The sequence below is a fragment of the Eriocheir sinensis genome, chromosome 55 (assembly GCF_024679095.1).
Source record: "Eriocheir sinensis breed Jianghai 21 chromosome 55, ASM2467909v1, whole genome shotgun sequence".
NCBI classification, from domain to species: Eukaryota; Metazoa; Arthropoda; class Malacostraca; order Decapoda; family Varunidae; genus Eriocheir; species Eriocheir sinensis.
Window position 1 is genome coordinate 4697932 of NC_066563.1, and position 16952 is coordinate 4714883.

At 44.4% G+C, this 16952-nt stretch overlaps 1 protein-coding gene across 6 annotated transcripts in view; it reads right to left on the minus strand.

Moving 5' to 3' along the window:
- The window catches only part of LOC126983935 (endoplasmic reticulum membrane sensor NFE2L1-like), a 143745-nt gene that overhangs the window by 53026 nt on the left and 73767 nt on the right, over positions 1-16952 (minus strand). For 5 of the 6 annotated variants that reach the window (XM_050837167.1, XM_050837166.1, XM_050837168.1 and 2 more), the window contains exons 5-6: positions 9531-9721; positions 8617-8766 (exon numbers count right to left, since the gene is read on the minus strand). In XM_050837167.1, the coding sequence (XP_050693124.1) occupies positions 8617-8766; positions 9531-9721 (341 nt within the window). Of the gene's footprint in view, positions 1-8556; positions 8767-9530; positions 9722-16952 lie in introns of those variants that run through there. The other variant, XM_050837170.1, reaches the window with a different exon arrangement.

Below are 16952 nucleotides of genomic sequence, written 5' to 3' on the forward strand. Positions count from 1 at the left end.
CTTCGCAACATTCTCAAGCGATCTCGCGTAATCACTTAACACAAATGATGCTGAAGGTCCTGCCGTTTGCCCGCGGGTAGTGACTTAGGGATGGGGCACACGTGGTGCGTCTGCTCACTCTGCTGGGGAGGTGACCACCAGCGGGTTTGCAGACGACGCACAAGGTGCAGACGACGCTATTTCGTGACGTCACTGCAAAACCTCTATAAACTAATGCGTTGTTCCTTACTGGTAGTGTTTGCATAGGGCTCTCAATAGTGTTCTTACCCCTACGCGAATATTGACGGGGCTAAGACGGCTATAGTGTGAGCTATCGTAAATGAACGCGGTGTACAGTATTTTTTTTCATGGCCTTCGAGGATGTACTACAGAATCGCAAATTAATGTGTTGTAACCGTATACTTGTAGAGGTTTCATGTCTCTGGTGGGGTATACGTCTGAATCGTATAAAATAATGTATTGTATCGTACTCGTAGTCTTTCCCTGTCTTTGTCAACATGCATTTTCCAGTCGTGCGTTAATGTTTTGTACAGTACTCGTTGTGTTTTCATGTCTTTTGGGGGAATAGATATGCGTCTGGGGGATGTGTTCTTGTCCTGCATGCTTATACGGACTTCCGAATGGTAAATCTACGTGTTCTACCTTACTGTTTCTCTGTCTTTGAGGGAATACATTTGGACTGGGAGATGTGTTTGTGTCTTGGATGCTGCTACGAACTTGATGTCAAAATGTTGTGAGAATAAAATACGACAGGAACGTTACGAGACCGTGAGGTTAATATAACGTAAGTAAGTAGGAAAATAATTAAGAAAACGAACAAGATGATCAAGAACAATAGAATGACGGAAAGGAAAATAATAATAATAATAATAATAATAATAATAATAATAATAATAATAATAATAATAATAATAATAATAATAACAATAATAATAATAATAATACCAATGAAAATAATAATAATAATAATAATAATAATAATAATAATAATAATAATAATAATAATAATGATAATAATAGTAAAATTGATGAACGTCCGCTCGGAAATAAGTAAATTAAACCAACAAGATCAGTCAGAACACACATGAACAAACACACACGCGCGCCCTCCCCCTCTATAAACACACACACACACACACACACACACACACACACACACACACACACACACAATGCATCAGGCCGTCGCGGGATGCACAGACACGAACGAAACTCACATAAAGAATGACATGGCCGAGAAGAAGTCCGTCTACACACTGAACCTTAAAACACAAACACTCCTACACACACACACACACACACACACACACACACACACACACACACACACACACACACATAGATTATGTACGTATTTAAGGTATCATATATAGAAATGTGATTAAACGGGTCATACGGGCTTACCTCAATCCTCTAGAAATACAAATAGGTAAGAATTAACAGGTAAGAACACACACACACACACACACACACACACACACACACACACACACACACACACACACACACACACGGAACAACAGCAGCGATAATAATAATAATAATAATAATAATAATAATAATAATAATAATAATAATAATAATAATAATAATAATAATAATAATAATAATAATAATAATAATAATAATAATAATAATAAAATCTTGCACTTTAGGAGAGTAGAAATAGAAAGAAATTAACAATAAAATGAAAATATTGTCCCTGAAAATTATAAAAGAGAAAAAAAAATCAGAAAACTAACTATTACCACAAAAAAGATATTACGAAAAGAAAAACAGGAAAGGAGAGAGAAAAAGAGAAAAAGAGCCATGTTAACACACACACACACACACACACACACACACACACACACACACACACACCAACGAGGGAAAACACAACAAAACACACACACTTAAGATTCGCGTGTATATTTAGGATCCAACACCGAGACGCGGCAGCAGCTACTTGGCAAACAAACAGAGAGAGGCATGATAGATATAACAGACCCCCCTCCTCACCACCCCCCCCTCTCTCTCTCTCTCTCTCTCTCATTATATCAAGTCCTATGGTATTTACACGCGTCCAATCTGGTAAAAATAACACTATTCTCATGTTAAATATACCAGTTACTACTACTACTACTACTACTACTGCTACTACTACTACCGCCATTTATCAATCTTCGCCAACTTGAGTAGAAGAAAAAAAGTGTTGGAGAGGCGCCTTCATGGAGGGGCGAACAAGCACGGAATGAGTGGCGTTGAAATATATACACAAGGGGACGGCGGAATTAGCAGGGTGAAGAAGAGTAAACAGAGCACCGCTAGAGTGACTGCAAGCGGCGGAGGGGCGGGAGAAGGCGGGCGAACGGACGGGCGCGAGTTATCTTATCAAAACAGAGAGTACCGATCGAGGCGGGATGAGGGAAGGCAGATGTCGATGGTTTTTTGAGGCGTGTGTGTGGGGAAGGTGGGGTGAAGGGGGGCACGTGTATGTTGTTCTTATGGGTGATCCAATGAAGGTGTTGTTGGTGATGGGTGATGTTGATACGGAAGCAATAATAGTAGTAATAGTAGTAGTAGTAGTAGTAGTAGTAGTAGTAGTAGTAGTAGTAGTAGTAGTAGTAGCAGTAGTAGTAACAATAATAATAATAATAATAATAATAATAATAATAATAATAATAATAATAATAATAATAATAATAAAAGAAAAACGAAAAGGATAAAGAAGGAAGAGAAGAAGCAAATCACCGATGACCAAAAAATGCATCACCTCAGTTTTTTTGGTTCTAATTATCATGAGAAGTTGGAGGAGAATAATAAACATAAAAAACAAAATACAACAGAGGAAATATTTACGAGTTAAAGTGAAGACGACGGCGGCGGCGGCGGCGGCAGCGGTAGTGTCGGCCAAGCAGGGAGACAGACAAGTAACGAACCCGCGTCACGGGCCGCTGAGCTCACCTTGTCATGCAGGAAATGTACCAACACCAACACAGACACCGAGAAGCGGCTCCCTCACTCCCCCCCTCCCCCCCCCCCTCGCCTCCTCTTCCCGCGATGCGGCCGCCCGTACGCCCACAAACCAGCCCGCACCAAGACGCGGCTCCCAGCCTCGCCCTCTCTCCCTCTCTCGCCTCCTCCCCCTGACCCCTCTTCCTGCGATGCGCCCGCCCTACCCCCCGCCCATAAACCCACCCAGTCGTATACATAAACGCCCGCTATAGTGCGCACACGCACCCTCCCGCTAGCTTACATACACGCCCACTGTATACACACGCCCGCTATACAGCGCGCACACACACACTCCCGCTAGCATACATACACGCCCACTATATACACACGTCCACTAGCGCACACACACTCACACACGCACACAAACCCGCGCCCGCTAGCATATATGCATGCCCACTGGGATAAGCACACACACCCGCTCGGAACACACACACCAACACCCGCGCACACCCTCCGAAAAGACGCAGACGCCCTCCCGCACGACTGGAAAGGACGCCGACGCCTCCCAGCCTACACGCCCGTTCGCAGCAAACACGCACGCCGACGCCCGTCCAAACTAAATGACGCAAGACTGTTACAAGGCTGAAGTCCGCCTGATTCTACTTCCTAAATCACAAGCGGCAATCCTTATCTAAACTAGCAACATTATTATTGTTTTTAACTAGAAATGCGATAACCTACTTGCACATCTATACAAATTCCAAACTTCACTTCCCTCGCCATAAACTCGGAAAACTATTTTTTTCTTCTTTAACTACAAGTACAATGATCCACCGCAATGTTTGTTGGTCATGGTGCGGTGATGAATGTGCAAAGGTGTGGTTACCCTTGCGTTTGAATACCATATGACGCGCGTTAAGCGACTATATAAAGGTATATTTTCATCTGTCCTCGGCCATATGAGTATTTTCGGCCTTGTGTAAACCGAGTGCGAAATCTTATCGGTGCTGACGTCTTAGGCCTATGTTCTCACTTTCCGCTCTCGCAACAAATACTTCCAAGGCCACAATCTGGTATAAATAACTTTCTTCTCATGCTAAATATACCAGTTCTCTGTTAAATATACCGGTTCTCACAAGAGTTATCTCACGTTCACGGTGCAGAAGCCTTGTTAAATATCACCAGGCTCATGAAACTACCCAGCACGAAAGTACTAACACAACCGCTACCAAAGCCTAATCACATCATGTTTGAGCTCTCTTTGGCCTCTCATTCTATTTTCTTTAGTTGGGGCAGTGTCTAGTGGGTCTATTTTCTTCCTGTTTTATTTGTTTTTTTTGCCCTTGAACTGCTTCCTTTGCTGTAAAAAGAAAATAATATGGGCCTTACTCCGTCACCTGCAAAGCCACGGCCCGTCACCCTCACCGCGGCAAGGATCGGTAGCGGTAATGACTGCCACGCATTTCACGCCTCCGCCCTCACTTTTGCTCCTGCTGGTGAGAACTGCCGCGATTTCTCCTTTTTGCTATAACAACTGCTTCGATTCCTTGGTGTGTTTGTGTCATTACCCGCATTAAGGGCCTACCATGACGAGGCAAACGCAGCCCTGTCATGTTACGATATGTTTTGCGTGCGAAGCGAATGTACGTAGACTCCGCGACGCCTTGACGATAACAGCGATTTCTCTTTCCTTTGATAGCTGCTTTGATTTCCCCGGTGTGTCTGTGTCATTGCGTCCATTAAGGCGCTATCATGACGACGCAACTCTACGCTTACTTTTTACTGATTTGTCACAGCACTTGATCTGTTTTGTAAGAGTTGTATGGACTTCGCGAAGCCTGGAGTGTTGCGTTCACGTGTGTTTCCAAGGGTGGCGGAGTGGTACAGATGACGCATAACCTACCTCATTAATTATATTTTTTAGCGTGTATTATAGTATCCCTTCACCCCCCCCCCCCATCCACAGACAACTATCCCTTCAGCCCCCATCCACAGACAACAATCCCTTCAGCCCCCATCCACAGACAACTATCCCTTCAGCCCCCATCCACAGACAACTATCCCTTCAGTCCCCCATCCACAGACAACTATCCCTTCAGTCCCCCATCCACAGACACCTATCCCTTTAGTCCCCATCCACAGACACCTATCCCTTCAGTCCCCATCCACAGACAACTATCCCTTCAGCCCCCATCCACAGACAACTATCCCTTCAGCCCCCATCCACAGACAACTATCCCTTCAGTCCCCATCCACAGACAACTATCCCTTCATGCCCCATCCACAGACAACTATCCCTTCAGCCCCCATCCACAGACAACTATCCCTTCAGCCCTCATCCACAGACAACTATCCTTCAGTCCCCATCCACAGACAACTATCCCTTCAGCCCACATCCACAGACAACTATCCCTTCAGTCCCCCATCCACAGACAACTATCCCTTCAGTCCCCATCCACAGACACCTATCCCTTCAGTCCCCATCCACAGACAACTATCCCTTCAGCCCCCATCCACAGACAACTATCCCTTCAGCCTCCATCCACAGACACCTATCCCTTCAGCCCCCCAGCCACAGACAACTATCCCTTCAGTCCCCATCCACAGACAACTATCCTTCAGTCCCCATCCACAGACAACTATCCCTTCAGTCCCCATCCACAGACAACTATCCCTTCAGTCCCCATCCACAGACAACTATCCCTTCAGTCCCCCATCCACAGACAACTATCCCTTCAGCCAACCCCCATCCACAGACAACTATCCCTTCAGCCCCCATCCACAGACAACTATCCCTTCAGCCCCCATCCACAGACAACTATCCCTTCAGCCCCATCCACAGACAACTATCCCTTCATGCCCCATCCACAGACAACTATCCCTTCAGTCCCCATCCACAGACAACTATCCTTCAGCCCCCATCCACAGACAACTATCCCTTCAGTCCCCCATCCACAGACAACTATCCCTTCAGTCCCCCATCCACAGACACCAATCCCTTCAGTCCCCCATCCACAGACAACTATCCCTTCAGTCCCCATCCACAGCAAACTATCCCTTCAGCCCCCATCCACAGGCAACTATCCCTTCAGCCCCCATCCACAGACACCTATCCCTTCAGTCCCCAAACCCACGCCAACTAGCCCTGCGGTCCCCATCCCCAGACAACTATCCCTTCAGTCGCCATCCACAGACAACTATCCCTTCAGTCCCCCATCCACAGACAACTATCCCTTCAGTCCCCCATCCACAGACAACTATCCCTTCAGCCCCCATCCACAGACAACTATCCCTTCAGTCCCCATCCACAGACAACTATCCCTTCAGTCCCCATCCACAGACAACTATCCTTCAGTCCCCATCCACAGACAACGATACCTTCAGTCCCCCATCCACAGACAACTATCCCTTCAGTCCCCCATCCACAGACAACTATCCCTTCAGCCCCCATCCACAGACAACTATCCCTTCAGTCCCCCATCCACAGACAACTATCCCTTCAGACCCCATCCACAGACAACTATCCCTTCAGTCCCCCTCCACACACAACAATCCCTTCAGTCCCCATCCACAGACACCTATCCCTTCAGCCCCCATCCACAGACAACTATCCCTTCAGTCCCCATCCACAGACACCTATCCCTTCAGCCCCCATCCACAGACAACTATCCCTTCAGTCCCCATCCACAGACAACTATCCCTTCAGCCCCCATCCACAGACAACTATCCCTTCAGCCCCCATCCACAGACAACTATCCCTTCAGCCCCCATCCGCAGACACCTATCCCTTCAGTCCCCCATCCACAGACAACTATCCCTTCAGTCCCCCATCCACAGACAACTATCCCTTCAGTCCCCATCCACAGACAACTATCCCTTCAGTCCCCATCCACAGACAACTATCCCTTCAGCCCCCATCCACAGACAACTATCCCTTCAGCCCCCATCCACAGACAACTATCCCTTCAGTCCCCATCCACAGACAACTATCCCTTCAGCCCCCATCCACAGACAACTGTCCCTCATCCACAGACAACTCCCTTCAGTCCCCATCCACAGACAACTATCCCTTCAGTCCCCATCCACAGACAACTATCCTTCAGTCCCCATCCACAGACAACTATCCCTTCAGCCCCATCCACAGACATCTATCCATTCTGCCCCATTCCAAAGACAACTTTCCCTTCAGTCCCCATCCACAGACAACTATCCCTTCAGCCCCCATCCACAGACAACTATCCCTTCAGCCCCCATCCACAGACAACTATCCCTTCAGTCCCCATCCACAGACAACTATCCCTTCAGTCCCCCATCCACAGACAACTATCCCTTCAGCCCCCATCCACAGACAACTATCCCTTCAGTCCCCCAACCACAGACAAATAGCCCTACAGTCCCCAACCCCAGACAACTATCCCTTCAGTCCCCCATCCACAGACAACTATCCCTTCAGTCCCCATCCACAGACAACTATCCCTTCAGTCCCCATCCACAGACAACTATCCCTTCAGTCCCCATCCACAGACAACTATCCCTTCAGTCCCCATCCACAGACAACTATCCCTTCAGGCCCCCATCCACAGAAAACTCCCATTCACAAGCAACCTCTTACCCTTCACAGACAAATATCACTTCAAACTCCCATCCTACACTCATCCCCCAAACCTCACCCACACAGAAATACAGACAACTATCCCCTCTAGTAGACCCATCAAAGACAGTCAACACACGCTCTTACTTTCCTTCAGTTCTGGCAATGAAACGGTAATATCAATGACAAATAAATAAATGTACAGGACCAAGGAAAGGAAGGAATAGATGAACAGTAACTTAAGGAACACCCATATTATCTTGGACTGCATGGAGCTCGGAGATAAACAGCCACGAATGCAACGATAATGTGGATGATAAATAAATGAATAAATAAATAGATTGGACCAAGGAAAGGAAGGGAGAGGTGAACAGTAACTCAAAGGACTCAGCCAATATCATCTCGGTTCTTGCAAATGGATAACCACAGACACAGCGGAAATATACACGGTGAAAAATACAAGATGCAGAGTGAATGAAGGCATAAAGGGACCATCCATATCACTGTAGGGCTCACCGTCACACCAATGGCTGTACAATATGTGTCGTCATGGGTGAGTGCACAGTCAATGGATACATGCTGCTGACACATGTATACAAAGGAACAAAATATCATGCGGTGACGTCTCAGTTTGTTGCAACTTTGGGGGTCAAGCGTGAGGCGTCCTTTACACTGCATGATCATAATTATTTGGAAGAGAATGCAAGGGAATTTTTTAGGGGCATCGTTAATATGTTGGAGAGTTATAACGACTGAGGGGAGAATCATGACATCTCTGGAGCTAAATTTGATCACCTAACTTTAGCATCATTATTTTTTACAGCAAGAGAGGCAGTTCAAGGGGGGGAAAAAAAAAAACGCAACAAATAAGCCCGGTAGACACTGCTCTGAAGAAAGAAAAAAGAACAAGAGGCCAGAAGAGAGATCAATTAAGGGTAGTCGTAGGCAGGAGGAAATACAGATGAAGCAAATGATGTGCTTTTTAATTCCTTTGGCTTAGACTTTGATCGTTCTCCTTCAGCCATAGAAAAATCGATAACTAATTAAACAAACTGAATCATCACCACAACGAAACACTCCAGACCTACCTGTAGTGAACGAGGGTGCTGCGGGTGGAGCTGGGAGGCCTGGATCATGTCGTCCAGGGTGTCGTTCAGGGAGTCTATGCCGTCCTCGCTGTCCTCCTTCTCCTTGTCGGGCGTTCCCTTGGCAGACGGGCTGGACTCGGACTCTGCAGGCTGAGAACGACGAGACATGTATCAGCCCTTCACTTGTACTCTTTCTGGCTTAAGTTGTTTTTAGGGAGCTGTGTGTGTGGGTGCGTATGTGGTGTCTATAGGCAACATATGAGAGGAAGAGATAGGTGTAGGGACTGTGTGGCGGAGCAGAACGGAGGAAAGGCCCGGCAGTAGCCAACGCCTCATTGGACTCGGTGAAATGGTTTGACTATAACCTTCAAATACCTTCCATTTTTTATCTTCATCTTTTCTTTACTCTCTTCCACCTCCATATCTCCTTCATTACCTATATCCTTGCCTTCCACTAGCTTCCACATACCTCCAAGTCTTTATCTTTATTTTTCTTTACTCTCCTGCACATCCCTGTCTACTTATTTGACTGTAACCTTCAAATACCTTCCATTTTTTATCTCCATCTTTTCTTTACTCTCTTCCACATCCATATCTCCTTCATTACCTATATCCTTGCCTTCCACTAGCTTCCACATACCTTCCATTCTTTATCTTTATTTTTCTTTACTCTCTTGCACATCCCTGTTTACTTGATCCCCCCATATCCTTCCCTTCCACTAGCCTCTACACACCTCCCCACACCTATTTTTTTCTATTCAATATGTCCCTTTACTCTCCTTCAAATCCATGTCTTCTTTCCCATAACCTTTCCTTCCACTAGCCTCTACACACTTCCCATTCTTTCACATCCACCTCTCCACCGACACATCACCCATCGCCACAGCTCAAGAACAAGCCCACAAGCGCCTCACCTTCCACACAGTTTCTCCTGTCTCAGAGCAGTTCAGGCCAACAAACTTCAGGGCTTCATCAAGGTTGAAGTCGAGGTTGAAGTCGGGAACCGTCTCATTGAGGGTGAAGGCCGGGGAGTTGAGGGGAGACACGGAGTCGAGGGTCACATCCCCGCCGCTGATATGGTTCTCCGGGGACAGCAACTGTTCACCTGTGAGGAAAAGGGAAGACAGAATTAACATGTGAAGTAAACGTTGAAGTATTTTTTCCACTCTGCCAAAAGCTCTTCGTCAGCCTCATCTTACAATGTTCAACTGCAAGGAAAGTGAAGGAATCAATATAGCAAAGTAAACATTTTCACTTTTTTTTACCCTGTCATAAGCTGCTCATCAACCTCATCTGACGAAGCTGTTATAAGGAATTTGTTAGTATCGGTTTTGTATGTAATAAATTAGTATGCCTGTCTGTCTGTCAATATATACTCCGATGTTCCCCTGCAAGCAAATGAGAAGATGGAATTAAGAGAGTGAGGTCAACATTTGAATTTTTTCCACTCCACCAAAAGAATCATATGAACCTTATCTTACAATGCTATTAAAAGAACGTTGTTATCACTGGTTTTTATGTATGCAATTAATTAGTATGGTTGTCTATCTGTCTATATTCTACATGGAAGTAAAAGATAAAGTAAACATTTTCAATTTTTTTCCACTCCACAATAAGCATCACATCAACCTTATCTTACAATGCTATAAAAAGGAAGTTCTCATTATTGGTTTTCATGTATATAATAACTTAATATGCCTGTCTACCTGTCTATATTCTCTAATGTGGAGTGAGGTAACCATTTTCATTTTTTCAACTCCACCATAAATTGATCATCATCCTTATCTTACAATACTCCTATAAGAAATTTGTTACTATTGGTTTTCAGGTATATAATAAATTAGTGTGCCTGTCTGTCTGTCTATATATACTCATGATCACTTCTTGGGGTTCATAAAAGGAGTGGACACAGCAGATGAGTCTTCACTTTCCCGTGTGTGTGTGTGTGTGTGTGTGTGTGTGTGTGTGTGTGTGTGTGTGTGTGTGTGGTGTGCTTGACATGATAGTGAAATGTTATAATGAGGATAGGAGGTATAATGATATGATGATGATGATGATAAGTACTAACATCATTACGACTTCCTAAAAAAATATGCATGACCTAAATAGTTTTGCACAATATAATATTCTGTGAAGGGCCGACTCAACAGGTAAGAAATAAATGGAATAAAAAATCTGCATGATAAATCAACCTACTGTCATTACCTCAAATACATCTTATCAGCCACTATTAACAACGCTGACTTTCACATTTCCATCTTAGAAAAGTACGACAAATATTTTCAACGTCTTCACTACAGATAAAAATGCTTGCAGGAAAACATAAAAAAAAAGCATCCTCCTCCTATTATGTCTTCTCATTTGAACGGCATCATAAAAAGTGCTTCACGAGTCTTAAAATAACTATTAAAAATGGAAATTTGTTTTTGCTACAGTTAAAAAAATAAAAAATAAAAAAATAAAAAAATAAAATAAAACAGTGAACAAGGAATAATAATAATAATAATAATAATAATAACAATAATAATAGGGATTAGCATATAAAAATCCATCATGATATTTACAGTGGAGTAGAATTCTGACCTAAAACACATGAGAGTAACCACCCCACACCCCAGGCCCTCAAGACAACACAGGTTATTTTTTCGTTTTTAAGTTGACCATTTTGCACACTAATGTCAGTCTGTTCTTTTCACATTAATTTCTGTCTGTCCTTGACTACAAAATAACTTTCACGTGGTTATACTTGTGTTTTTTAAAGTTGTCTGTCTTCCACACTAATATCTGCTCTCCACCTCCTCTCCCGCCCAGCTCCCATGGTTGGTATATGACTCTTAAGGCCCGGTGGTGCCCTCAGCCCTCCTGCCTGGACAAGGAGCATTAGTGAGCCTCCTGCCAGCCTCCTCTACCTGGCCTCCCTCCAAGTACATCAATGATCCCAATATGATTAATGATGCCACTCTATGCTGGCCACCACCAAGCCTAAATCTTTCCCCATAGAAACTCTGGAAAGAAACGTCCATACAGATAAACTTTCAGGTACCCATTTATATATACCAAGGGTGAAAAGTGTGGCATTCCATGAACATTAATACTCAAGAAATATTTATAATAGGTTAAATTTAAGTAAAACCCTTAAAAATTTCTGCATGCTACCTCAGAACAACATGCTGAAATATGACTCGGATAAAACTCTCTTGCAAAACTCTCCATTATTATTATTAGTTTATCATTATTATTATCATCATCATCATCATCATCATCATTATTATTATTATTATTATTATTATTATCATTATTATTATTACTAAGGCTCCAATCACTGCCAAAACAAGACACATTACTTAACGATCTCACAAGCAGGAAGCACCACCGTCACTCTGCCGTGGAACACTTACTTAATGCTCACCGTGTGTGTTCAGTGGATTCCTCAGTCAGGTTTCAAGGTTATCACTCACTCCTTCACAGTCTCTTGGCACAGTCCTTCACACTATGACACACAGGAAAAGTTGCTGATGTAAGCACAACACGGTACTGTTCTATTCACTTAGCCATCGTCAAAAGCCTTTTGATCGAGGGTTATAATGAGAAACTCAGCAGAGTGTCCCGAGGATCACTATCTCCCTCGCCTTGACTCACCGAGGCCTGCGAGCATCACTTTAGGGCCACCGCGCTGCCACAACACCACCGCCACACCACCGCCACAACACTGCAACCAAACACGACTACGAGGGGCAGAGCCTCGCGCCAGACAGGTGGTGCCCGATCAGCCAACCCACCAATATGGCTGTGCGCCCAACAGGAAACTTGGCCAAATGGTGTAACAAAGGCCCTCCTCCAGGCCTGGGGGCCACTACACTTTGAGGGGGGAGCAGAGGGTGGCCAGATGAGAGGGGGAGGAATACCACGAAGGGTTGGCCCCGCAAGGGTTGACTAACGCCAGCCGGATATCCCATCACACAATGCTGCCGCCAATATCCCGCTGCGACGCCCCAAACTCACCCCTCCCAGCATGGGCGCCACCGGGCCAACCCGCAGCCTTATTTTCTCTTCTACACTTTGGTAAGTGGTCAAAATTTTTCACCTTCTTTCATTTTCTTTCAGCTTCACACTGGAAAGTCTGCCAAAAGTTTTCCTGACGCAAACAAGCGCGTCTGGACCTTAATCTTGTGCCCGATAAAAGTATCCTACACATGGCAACCCGGCCCACATTGTTCAACGTAGCGGCAGACATTCAATAGCTGGGACTTTGACAGGTGAGATTAATGAAAGCAAATTTTCATAATTCGACAAGGTAAGAAATGCCTCCTATGGAGCCTACACGACTTTAGGAGACCCTTGGAGGGAAACAACCATAGAAACATCCAGAGGGCACGGCCTGGCATCTCCCGCCATAATCTTCAACTGTCCAATTGTCTCACAGAGGCTAGCCCGGCCCGCCTCCCCGGGACTCGATTAGCCCCTATATGGGAGGCAGCTACAGCCCCTCTCTAAAGGCTGATCACCTCTAAGCCATTGTTACATGCCACACTCACCACCAGGCTCCTCGGCTACGTTCCCTCCAGCTCACGCTTGTAACTGTTAACTAAATACAGAAAAAGTAACTCCTGGGAAGACTCAAGATTGCTAACACTATCTTTGATGGCCTTGGAGAGGACAGTTATTTGACATTTGAAGTCTGCATATATTAAACTTTTAAATGTTTCAAACAGTATGTAAGAATGTAGCTCACCAGGGCTGATCTGATATAGCTTAGTTACCCAACAGTCTTACATAACACATGTGTCAGCAACATAAGAGTCACTATCCCTCTTTGAAAAAGCTTCTTTAGAAAAGTCTGAGGCAGAAACACCCTGACAGCCCACACCCCTGTCTCCTCCTCTCCCAGCCCCTGTCCCCTGGCCCACCTTCCCTTGTCCTAATGGTCCAGTGGTGTACCCTCATCAGGGGCAGACAATGTACAGGTAGTCCAGATAATGTAATTGTGCTTCCTCTTTCCCTCTCGGCCTTCATGGGGCTTGAGGCACAACACTCACGGACATGGCTAGGTGTGCTAACGGTTGAGGGAAGTTCCTGCAAGTATGTATGGCTCTATGACTGCGGGAAAAAATTCCAGAACCAATCCTATTTGGGTGAGCTGCCAGAAGTTATTTAGTTTACTTTAGTTATGTCTGCTGAACTGGGTATACACATTGAAAGTTTTCAGAATGGTTCTTAATAAAACTCATGCTTTTAAGACATAACAAAAACTTATACCATACACCTGGAATTATATTAACCATTATTCTAGGAAACAAATAAGTATTGATTTGTTTTTGAAAAATAAAAATTTGTTTTTGCTTTGTTAAGACTAGCCTCAGTGATGGGAAAACCAGCATGAGGGTAATGGTCCCGGCCAGCAGGATGTCTCCTCCTCCCAGCAGCCCTCCTGCCCCGCCCTACACCTGGCCTGCCCGCCCGGCCTGCTTCACGTTCACCATCAGACCTCACCACCCTCAACACCATCAACTTTTCATATCTCTGGATCTGTGTAGTTGCCAAGGATTTTTTTGCCTTAAGCATCTTCTTTAGAACCAGATCACCACTGTGTAAATCTTCATCAATACAGCTGTAGGCTCAGCCTTATACACATCATTGTAACAATAAAAATAATCTCGAGAGATAAAAAGTTATCTTCTTATAGTGAGCCTTCCCTGTCCCTACACACGGCGGACAACCAAGTTCCATGTAATTACAGCTCCTGACAATCTCCCATCTCCTTAATGCACCTCTTATCAAGCTCATCTCTGCCCGCTCCTCCCTTCCTCCCCGTCAACAGTGTGGGTACGGGTGCCGGCCGCCTGTCACCACCCTTTCTGCAGGGCTACAAGTGTCTGCCAGCCCGGCCCTCTCCATTAACAGCCTCCCGCCACACCCTCCCTCCACCTCTGCCCCAGCGCGCCCTCACCACATAACACTCCCACGCCTCTGACGCTAACTAAACTAAAAAGATAATAAGTGCATAGGTACTGTTTTTGTGATTTCTTATCAAAGAACGTATATTTTGTTATTTTTTATCCCTTAATCAGCCTTCGCTTACTATAAAAACCAAAAATACTGACCTCTTTAGATGTAGAATAAAAAAATACCTCCACTCAATGAAATCTGTGGAATCACCAGTCAAATAAAGCAAACTTCCTCATGGATTAAAAATGTATGTTTCAAAGTAAAGTCAACAGTTCCTTTGCCTGTGTTATAGAAGCAGTGATTATCTTTCTCTCGCTTTCCTTTAGTTCTTGGTCTGCCTTCCCACACCTTGGAAAACCAACTATTTGAGGAGGACGTCCCCACAGGCAGGTAACTTCAGGTAATTAGGGCTGGGGGCAGGTAAGGAAGGTGTGAGGTTGTGCCGAGTCACCATCACTCAGAGGTATGTGAGGCTTGTAGAATGTGAAATAAATATTAGGGAATTGCTTCTTCTTCTGAATCTCATAACACTACTCAGCCTACCAGGAATATACTTGTACTACACATTCATTATAAGGCAAAGCATTGGGTTTCCTGCAGCATGTTGGGACACGACCAGATGTTTCCTGTTCTGGTGTGATGTAACTCAACAAAAGTCTATATTTCCCATGATTCCGGGAACAAACACAAAGCCCACTGAAAACCAGGTAAATCTCTCTCCACCACCTGACCAGAACTGCTTCATTAATACCTTATGAATCTTTAATTGTCCCCTGAATGGTTCTTGGGAGTGTCTCTTAGGAAATACTAAAAGTTACGTCCGAGACTTCTACTTTGAGTGTTCCTAATCTCTGGGGTGTGGCTGAGGTGCTTGAGGGGCCACCAGGAGGGGATATTTTGACTGGTGACGGGCCCAATGATATGTCAGGCTCAGGGGGAGGCGGCCTTCACGGGAAACAATGAACCACTTTGAAGCTTTCCCGAGTCCTCTGCCCCCACCCTACACACACCCTGTCACTACCTCCACCTTCCACTACCTCTTTCTCTTCCCCTCCCTGACAATACCTCGATCTCTTTCTCATCCTAACACTACTTCAATCATTGCCTCTACCTGCCACAACCTCTACCTCTATCTCTACCTCTACCTGGCCCTCTATCTCAACCTCTACCTTACACTACCTCTATCTCTAACTGCCATCATCACTACCTCTACCTCTATCTCTACCTGACACTACCTGTATCTCTACCTGACACTACCTCTATCTCTACCTCTACCCAGCACTACCTCTTAACAACAGCCCTGACAGATAATGAGTGACAATTTTCGATCACAAATTCTTATGTCTGATTTGAAGTTTTCTTAAATGATGATACCAAGCACTGTGGATAAGCCAGTCCTCTTTAAACAGTCGATTATCAGCTCAATTGAGTTTAGGGAAAGGCTCAGTACTTAAGATGCTGGTGTTCAATATATGGTTCACGGTCACCTTTATCAGTCACCATCGCCAACCCATTACTTATAACTGAAGGACAAAGGGCAGCTTGGTCAGGCTCCTCAAACTACAACTCAGATTTACTTCAACTCATATCATTTTCAAATCAATTAAAGTTTCCCTCAGTAAGAGCATGAAATGGGTAAAGGGAAGCTCCTAAAACTACATCCCAGCATCTCTGGCACATATTACTTCCAAATCATTAATATATCCCTCTGCATGAACATGGAGCTCACTCTTACACAAGGATAGACAGAGGCAGCCGTCGAGGGCTCCCCCCAGACACATGTACTTGTGGCCGAGGCCGTGTGACAGTGCTACACGTCTCTCTGGGGGTCAGGATGATGCAGGGAAAACCAACCATGACAAGAGGGAGTGAGGATGACAATTCAGGATGGCGCTGGTATCCAAAATATTGGTGACTTGTCAGTTTTTGAGCAGGGATTGAGCGTAACACAGGTAGCACACTCCATGATTTGCTGAAAGACTGATCTATAAATGGTGCCCGGCTGTTTTTATTTTAATGGCATTATCAACTCTTAGATTTTTCCTTCTTATCTGTGTCAACTGTGTTGGCAGCCTGTGCCATTTACACCAAAACTCTATGTATTTAGGACCCAAAACTATATTTGCTACAATATATATATATATATATATATATATATATATATATATATATATATATATATATATATATATATATATATATATATATATATATATATATATATATATATATATATATATATATATATATATATATATATACTGTCATATTTTTCATTGCATCAAAACTACTATATTTTTCTCTATCAAATATCATTTACTATTATCCATTGCAAAAACTATCCTGCAATGACTGCTATGGTCACAACACATTTATACTTTTTTAATCAG